Source organism: Centruroides vittatus, unplaced genomic scaffold, assembly GCF_030686945.1.
Source record: "Centruroides vittatus isolate TY-2023 unplaced genomic scaffold, ASM3068694v2 contig_997, whole genome shotgun sequence".
Classification (NCBI taxonomy): domain Eukaryota; kingdom Metazoa; phylum Arthropoda; class Arachnida; order Scorpiones; family Buthidae; genus Centruroides; species Centruroides vittatus.
Window position 1 is genome coordinate 178,664 of NW_027122664.1, and position 9,506 is coordinate 188,169.

Below are 9,506 nucleotides of genomic sequence, written 5' to 3' on the forward strand. Positions count from 1 at the left end.
AAACCGTGGTGTGACGGTCTATGGGAGTCTCCCATGTGACGGCATCCCCTTGTTGGGCCCCATGGTGGGTGGGGTCACTAGGAGCTGAATATTATATTCTTAAATATGGATCATAAAAACCACAAAACAAGTGACCAAAGACCAGACCTCCAGCCATCCTGCATACTTAATAGTGCATGCGACTGGAGAAAAACCTCTATCTAAAGCATCTCCATTCTTGATTCAAAAATTGTTTGAATCAACTATTGGACAATTGAAAAAAATACAAAAATTAAGATCGGGAGATTTACTGGTGGAAACAGCTTCTTTATAACAATCGGCAAAACTTCTGCAAACAAAGACTCTGGGAGAAATGGAAGTCACTGTCACACCACACGGAAGTTTAAACTCATCATGTGGTGTGATATATGAGATTGATCTGATGTCTGAAGAGGAATCAGATATTCAGATTGGTCTTTCAGATCAAGGTGTCGTTGCTGTTAGGCGCATTTCAATTCGTCGAGATGGCAAGTTGATACCAACCAAACACCTCATTCTTACTTTTAACAAACCAACATTGCCATCCTTTATAACAGCAGGATACCTACGTTGCTCAGTCTGTCCATATATCCCAAATCCGCTGCGTTGTTTCAAATGCCAGCGGTTTGGACACTCACAAACATCCTGCCGAGGAAAAAGCGCATGTGCACAGTGTGGGACTGAGGGTCACGACAGTACAGAATGTAAAAGTACCCCATGCTGTGCCCCTCGATGTGGGTTCCTGTCCGTGGTGAGGGGACCTCCCAGAGATGGTTTAGTATTTCTTCTTTACCATCCCTGGGATCTGAACGCCCACCCACGTGTTTGCCGTGCGTGGTGGCCCGTATGCCGGAAAGGGGGATCCTGGTAGTTGAGGGGCAACATACCGTCCCCAACACACTGCTTTGGCCCCTGCTTCGGATAAACGGGAGGCTCAAATCAGGCTCCGTTTGAGTCAATCGGCTGGTCGTTGAGTCATTGTTGACCTCGGCTTGGAGTCAACCGATCGATGCAGACCGGGCAGACACGTCAGACAAGGTGTGCTTTTCTCGACTGCATTGTGAGGGTATAGCTCCTGGGAAACCCTGGTGCGACGGTCTATGGGAGTCTCCCATGTGACGGCATCCCCTTGTTGGGCCCCATGGTGGGTGGGGTCACCAGAAGCTGAATGTTTTACTTTTAATCATGGATTCCCCAAAAATAAAAGATCCGAAAGAGCGGAAAAATTTAAAAATGTCCAGTACCCCAGCGTACTTAATAGTACACGCAACTGGTGACAAACCATTATCTAAAGCTTCTCCTTTTCTGATTCAAAAATTGTTCCAGTCGACTATTGGAGATTTGAAAAAAATTCAGAAATTAAGATCAGGTGATTTACTGGTGGAAACATCCTCCCCACAACAATCTGCAAAACTTCTAGAAACAAAGACCCTGGGAGAAATGGAAATCACTGTCACACCACACGGAAGTTTAAACTCATCACGTGGTGTGATATCTGAAATTGATCTGATGTCTGAAGACGAATCAGATATTCAGATTGGTCTTTCAGATCAAGGTGTCGTTGCTGTCCGGCGCATTTCAATTCGTCGAGATGGAAAGTTGATACCAACCAAACACCTGATTCTTACTTTCAACAAACCAACATTGCCATCCTTTATAACAGCAGGATACCTACGTTGCTCAGTCCGTCCATATATCCCAAATCCGCTGCGTTGTTTCAAATGCCAGCGGTTTGGACACTCGCAAACATCCTGCCGAGGAAAAAGCGCATGTGCACAGTGTGGGACTGAGGGTCACGACAGTACAGAATGTAAAAGTACCCCATGCTGTGTGAACTGTAAAGATGCCCATCCTGCTTACTCCCGGAAATGCCCTGCATGGCAGAGAGAAAAAGAAATACAGCGTGTAAAAACAGTCAACAACTTACCCTACCCAGAGGCACGTCGCATGGTCACTTCAAGTGCACCACTGAAACAAAAAACATTTGCTGCTGCTCTGAAATCTCACAAAGACATGTGAAGTTCAGACAGACATTTCTGTTTCCCCAAAGGAATCTTTCACTCGCCATGCAAAATGTTTACTGATCCCTTCAAAAGAAACAGCAGAAAATGACAATACAAAACAAAAAACACCCCTACCTAAAACAGGGGTGATAACAAGAAACCTGGGTTCAAAAAAGGCTAGTAAGAACCCATTAAACAAACAGAGAGTGAAAGCAGCTCTCTCTAAAGCTAAAAAATCAGAGACTCAGTCTGTGAGCGAGTTCTCTGATATCTCTGATGAAGAGAATAATGTGGAGGTAAAAAAACCAATGTCACCTCCAAAAGAGAGACCGCCTGTTAAATTAAAGAGGGATACCCTCGCAAAGAATGCTGCCTCAACCACATAATGGATTATAAAATAATCCAATGGAACTGTCGTGGTTTCCGCAACAACTTCTCTGACATTAAACATTTGACATCATCTCCCACATCTCTCTGCGTGGCACTCCAGGAAACACATCTAAAACCTGGAGAAAAAATTACTTTAAAAGGATTTAATCTTTACCGTAAGGATGATGATAGCCACACTCGCGCCAGTGGAGGTGTGGCTGTACTGGTTTCAAATTGCATCCCTTCCTTACCGGTACAAATAAGAACAGAGCTGCAAGCTGTGGCAGTCAGAATTTCAATTGGAGTAACTGTCACAGTTTGTTCCATATACTTGCCACCAGATGTCAGAGTCAATGAGGATGAATTGGATGACTTGGTTGAACAACTGCCAACTCCGTTTATTCTACTTGGTGATCTCAATGGCCACAATCCAATGTGGGGCAGTCACGACATCAATTGTCGAGGCAGAGCCATTGAAAGATTCATAGGTAATCACCAACTGTATTTATTTAATACTGGAGAAGTGACATACTTCCACGCCCCAACAAGAACATTTACTGCCATTGATTTGACATTAGCTAGTCCAAATCTGTTTTCAGCGTTTACATGGGAGGTTGGATCTAATCCACTTTCCAGTGACCACTTTCCAATATTTTTAAAATATAGGGGCAGAGGAAGCTGTGAAACAGCCCGTCCACCACGCTGGAAATTTGAAACGGCAGATTGGCCTGCATTTTCCTCTTTGGCTAACATCACTGAGGAAATGGTCAATACTGCCGATATCAATGATGCAGTAGAAGTTGTCACTTCCAGTATTATTCAGGCAGCCGAAAAAACAATGGGGAAAACGTCAACCAGATATCCAAAACATCCGAAACCATGGTGGGATCAGAATTGTGAGGCAGCATTTAAAAAACAAAAGAAAGCATGGGGGATTTTCAGAAGATACCCCACTGCTGAGAATTTGATAGCTTTTAAAAAAGCAAAGGCAAATGCCAGAAAAATAAGGAGGCAAAGCCAAAGGGATTCCTGGAGGAAGTATGTTTCTAGCATAACATCTTCCACCAGCTCAAAAGCAGTCTGGGATAAAATCCATAAAATTAATGGGAAATATGCTTCTCACTCTCTGTCCATGCTGGAAAATAATGGCACAATAATCAGTGACATTAAAGGTATTGCTGATTTGTTGGGTGAAACATTTTCGTCTTCATCCAGCAATATTATGTATACAACAAATTTCCAGGCTTATAAAGTCCAAAGTGAAAAACAATATCTAAACTTCCACTCTCCATCTAATGAGGAATATAATGTGCCATTTAGCAGAATAGAACTATGTACAGCAATCTCTCGCTCGGGGAATACTGCTGTAGGTCCGGATAAAATCCATTACAGCATGATTAAAAATCTGTCAGACAATTCCCTTAGTAACCTTCTGAATCTGTTCAACAGAATATGGACAGAACATACTTTTCCAGACTCTTGGAGGCTATCTATCATAATTCCCATTCCCAAGCCAGGTAAAGACTGCAAGAATCCCTCTAATTATAGACCAATTTCTCTGACTAGTTGTCTCTGCAAACTTTTCGAGAGAATGGTAAACAGACGCCTGATGTTCCTCCTAGAGGAAAAGAACTACTTTTCACCACATCAGAGTGGATTTCGTAGGAACAGAAGTACCACAGACAATCTAGTAAACCTTGAAACATCTATACGCGAAGCGTTTGTAAGACGACAGCACTTAGTGTCTGTGTTTTTCGATATAGAGAAGGCTTATGATCGCTGCTGGCGATATGGAATACTCCGTGATCTGCAAGAATTTGGACTGCGGGGTAATCTGCCAATTTTTATAAAAAACTTCTTGCAAAATCGAAGATTTCAAGTCAGGATGGGCAACACTTTGTCTAGGCCTTTCACACAAGAAGAGGGTGTTCCTCAAGGTTCTATTCTGAGTGTGACTCTGTTCCTAATCAAAATTAATAGCATAGCTAAGTGTCTTCCTTCCAGTGTGAAACACTCTTTGTATGTGGATGACTTTCAGATCTCCTGTCAGTCTACTAACATGAGTTTTATTGAAAGACAACTGCAAACCTCCCTAAATCGCATAGACAGTTGGTCCAAGATCAATGGTTTTACTTTTAATGCAGAGAAGACCTCGTGCATCCACTTTTGCCGAAGGCGTGGTTTGCACCTGGAACCTGAAATTCACCTAAATGGGGTTAAAATCCCAATGGTCAATGAAGCAAAATTTTTGGGTGTTGTGTTCGACCATAAATTGACGTTCTTGCCACACTTGCGCAATTTGAAGAGTAGATGTTTAAAATCTCTGAACCTTTTAAAGGTATTATGCTGCTCATCCTGGGGAGCAGACAAATGTTCGATGCTCAGGATATATAGAGCCCTCGTTCGCTCTAAGCTGGATTATGGATGTGTTGTTTATGGCTCTGCGCGAGAATCTACTCTTCGGATGCTGGATCCAATCCACCATCAAGCATTGCGTTTGTGCACTGGTGCATTTCGAACTTCTCCTGTTCAAAGTTTGTACGTGGATGCTTATGAGCCTCCACTATCTCTCAGGAGAGAGCAGTTGTCTTTGTTCTATTACATTAAACAGAAATTTCTGGCTAAACCTTCAGTTTATTGTAGAGTATCAGATACTCAGCTGAAAAGATTATTTACAGCTCGCCCAAGTTGTGTCCCTACATTTGACATTAGAATGGAGAATGTAAGCAGCACGATTGACCTGGACACAAGCAACATTTCACAGGTCGAGGTCGATAATATATCACCTTGGTCAACTCCTGTGATTAATGTTGACTTTAGCTTAAAGCAGTTTCCTAAGGATTCCACCCCGGACTACATCTATAGGCAGCACTTTGCAGAAATTCAACACTACGACAGGAATTTAATTCCTATTTATACTGATGGATCGAAATCGGTTGATTACGTTGGCTCAGCCTTTGTCTGCCAGGATGAGATCGTGGCAGAACAAATTGCATCAAATTCTTCCATTTTTACTGCAGAGTGTCAGGCTATTTATCTAGCCTTAAAATATATAATTAGTAAAGGTCATCGTCGCTGTGTTATTTACACTGACTCAGTTAGTGCACTTCAGGCTTTGATCTCACATGAACCTAGTTCTCACTCTATAGTGATTAAAATTCACAAACTGTTTTGCCATCTTATTGCAAGTAATATTTTTGTAAAATTTCGTTGGGTCCCAGGCCATGTAGGTATAAAAGGGAATGAAGCAGCTGATGCAGCTGCAAAGTCAGCAAGTCCTTCTCAGCATACAATGTTCATTGAAGGAGGTGACTTGAAGCTGGTTGTTAAAAAACGACTAGCAGAGAGATGGCAAAATGTGTGGAACGAACAAGTCCACAATAAACTTTACGAGATCAAACCTATAATAGAAAATTGGACACACAAGAAACAGTATGATAGGAGATCTGAAGTCATTCTTACTCGCCTGAGAATTGGACATACTCGGCTTACTCATCAATACCTTTTGAAGGGTGATGACCAGCCAGTATGCCAGTATTGCATTTGTACTTTAAGTGTTAAACATATACTTTGCAACTGTGTTGCTTTTGACCAGAGTCGCAGACAGCATTTTGGAAATGCAACTTTGAGAGAGATTTTGGGCCAGAGGCCAAATCTTGATAAGATACTGAACTTTTTGAAAGTTATAAATATTAATAGAGAGATTTAAGTTAACTAATTTATTTATTTATTTATTTATTATATATTTATATTTGTGTTGTTCTGTTTGTTTTGTGTTTTTGTGTTGTATTGACGCCTTGTGATATATATATTTAGCTTTGTTTAATTTTACCATTTGTCATGGCGCAGTCATAGCCTGTTTGGCTCTTGTGCCAAAAAAACTAGAACCTTAACTAACCTAACCCCATGCTGTGTGAGAACTGTAGGGATTGCCCATTCCTGCTTACTCTCCGGAGATTGGGCCCTGCATGGCAGAGAGAAAAAGAAATACAGCGTGTAAAAACATGTCAACAACTTACCCTATCTTAGAGGCATGTTGCATGGTCACTTCAAGTGCACCACTGAAACAAAAAACATTTGCTGCGTGCTCTAAAATCCACAAAGACATGTGGAAGTTCAGACAGATATTTCTGTTTCCCCAAAGGAATCTCTCACTCGCCATGCAAATGTTTACTGATCCCTTCAAAAGAAACAGCAGAAAAGGACAATACAAAACAAAAAACACCCCTACCTAAAACAGGGGTGATAACAAGAAACCTGGGTTCTAAAAAGGCTAGTAAGAACCCATTAAACAAACAGAGAGTGAAAGCAGCTCTCTCTAAATCTAAAAAATCAGAGCTCAGTCTGTGAGCGAGTTCTCTGATATCTCTGATGAAGAGAATAATTGGAGGTAACAAAACCAATGTCACCTCCAAAAGAGGAGACTGCCTGTTAAATTAAAGAGGGATACTCCTCGCAAAGAATGCTGCCTCAAACACATAATGGATTATAAAATAATCCAATGGAACTGTCGTTGGTTTTCGCAACAACTTTTCTGACGTTAAACACTTGACATCACTTTACCACATCTCTCTGCGTTGGCACTCCAGGAAACACAATCTAAAACCTGGAAAAAATTTCTTTAAAAGGATTCGATCTTTACTTGTAAGAATGATGATAGCCACACCCGCGCCAGTGGAGGTGTGGCTGTACTGGTTTCAAACTGCATCCCTTCCTTACCAGTACAAATAACAACAGAGCTGACAAGCTGTGGCAGTCAGAATTTCAATTGGAGTAACTGTCACAGTTTGTTCCATATACTTGCCACCAGATGTCAGAGTCAATGAGGATGAATTGGATGACTTGGTTGAACAGCTGCCAACTCCAGTTTTTCTACTTGGTGATTTCAATGGCCACAATCCAATGTGGGGCAGTCACGACATCAATTGTCGAGGCAGAGGCCATTGAGAAGATTCATAGGTAATCACCAACTATATATATTTAATACTGGAGAAGTGACATACTTCCATGCCCCAACAAGAACATTTACTGCCATTGATTTGACATTAGCTAGTCCAAATCTGTTTTCAGCGTTTACATGGGAGGTTGGATCTAATCCACTTTCAGTGACCACTTCCAATATTTTTAAAATATCGAGGCAGAGAAAGCTGTGAAACAGCCCGTCCACCACGCTGGAAATTTGAAACGGCAGATTGGCCTGCATTTTCCTCTTTGGCTAACATCACTGAGGAAATGGTCAATACTGCTGATATCAATGATGCAGTAGAAGTTGTCACTTCCAGTATTATTCAGGCAGCCGAAAAAACAATGGGGAAAACGTCAACCAGATATCCAAAACATCCGAAACCATGGTGGGATCAGAATTGTGAGGCAGCATTTAAAAAACAAAAGAAAGCATGGGGGATTTTCAGAAGATACCCCACTGCTGAGAATTTGATAGCTTTTAAAAAAGCAAAGGCAAATGCCAGAAAAATAAGGAGGCAAAGCCAAAGGGATTCCTGGAGGAAGTATGTATCTAGCATAACATCTTCCATTAGCTCAAAAGCAGTCTGGGATAAAATTCATAAAATTAATGGGAAATATGCTTGTCACTCTCTGTCCATGCTGGAAAATAATGGCACAATAATCAGCGACATACAAGGTATTGCTGATTTGTTGGGTGAAACATTTTCGTCTTCATCCAGCAATATTATGTATACAAAGGATTTTCAGGCTTATAAAGTCCAAACTGAAAAACAATATCTAAACTTCCACTCCCCTTCTAATGAGGAATATAATGTGCCATTCAGCAGAATAGAACTATGTACAGCAATCTCTCGCTCGGGGAATACTGCTGTAGGCCCGGATAAAATCCATTACAGCATGATTAAAAATCTGTCAGGCAATTCCCTTAGTAACCTTCTGAATCTGTTTAACAGAATATGGACAGAATGTATTTTCCCTGACTCTTGGAGGCTATCAATTATTATTCCCATTTCCAAGCCAGGTAAAGACTGCAAGAATCCCTCTAATTATAGACCAATTTCTCTGACTAGTTGTCTCTGCAAACTTTTCGAGAGAATGGTCAACAGACGTTTGATGTTCCTCCTAGAGGAAAAGAACTACTTTTCACCACATCAGAGTGGATTTCGTAGGAACAGAAGTACCACAGACAATTTAGTAAACCTTGAAACATCTATACGCGAAGCGTTTATTAGACGACAGCACTTAGTGTCTGTGTTTTTCGATATAGAGAAGGCCTATGATCGCTGTTGGCGATACGGGATACTTTGTGATCTGCACAAATTCGGATGCGGGGTAATTTGCCAATTTTTATAAAAAACTTCCTACAGAATCGAAGATTCCAAGTCAGGATGGGCAACACTTTGTCTAGGCCTTTCACACAAGAAGAGGGTGTCCCTCAAGGTTCTATTTTGAGTGTAACTCTGTTCCTAATAAAAATTAACAGTATAACTAACTGTCTTTCTCCCAGTGTGAAACACTCTCTGTATGTGGATGACTTTCAGATTTCCTGTCAGTCTAGTAACATGGGTTTTATTGAGAGACAACTGCAAACCTCCTTAAATCGAATAGACAATTGGTCCAAGACCAATGGTTTCAGTTTTAACGTAGAGAAGACCTCGTGCATCCACTTTTGCCGAAGGCGTGGTTTGCACCTGGACCCTGAAATTCACCTAAATGGGGTTAAAATCTCAATGGTCAACGAAGCAAAATTTTTGGGTGTCGTGTTTGACCATAAATTGACGTTCCTTTACCTCACTTGCGCTATTTGAAGAGTAGATGTTTAAAGCTCTCTGAACCTTTTAAAGAATGGTGCAGCCTGTATATGCTGCTCATTCTGGGGAGCAGACAAATCTTCAGATGCTTCAGAATATTAATAGAGCCCTTGTTCCCTCTAAGCTTGATTATGGATGCAAATTGTGTATGGCTCTGCGCGAGAATCTACTCTTCGGATGCTGGATCCAGTCCACCATACAAGCATCGCGTTTGTGCACTGGTGCGTTTCGAACTTCTCCTTGTCCAATAGTTTTGTACGTAGATGCTTATGAGCCTCCACTATCTCTCAGGAGAAGAGCAAGTTGTCCTTGTTGTTCTATTACATTAATCAGAAATCTC

General features: G+C 41.3%; 1 protein-coding gene across 1 annotated transcript; it reads left to right on the forward strand.

Annotated features, from left to right (window-relative positions):
• The first annotated feature begins 1,203 nt into the window (after nt 1–1,203).
• On the forward strand, nt 1,204–2,037 carry LOC136986124 (uncharacterized). Its single transcript, XM_067283588.1, has one exon. The coding sequence runs from the start codon at nt 1,204–1,206 to the stop codon at nt 2,035–2,037; it is 834 nt and encodes a 277-aa protein (XP_067139689.1).
• Nucleotides 2,038–9,506: the final 7,469 nt, after the last annotated feature.

Excerpts from the sequence above, each read along its gene's own strand:
- LOC136986124 (XM_067283588.1), top strand. The coding sequence starts at position 1,204 with ATGGATTCCCCAAAAATAAAAGATCCGAAAGAGCGGAAAAATTTAAAA.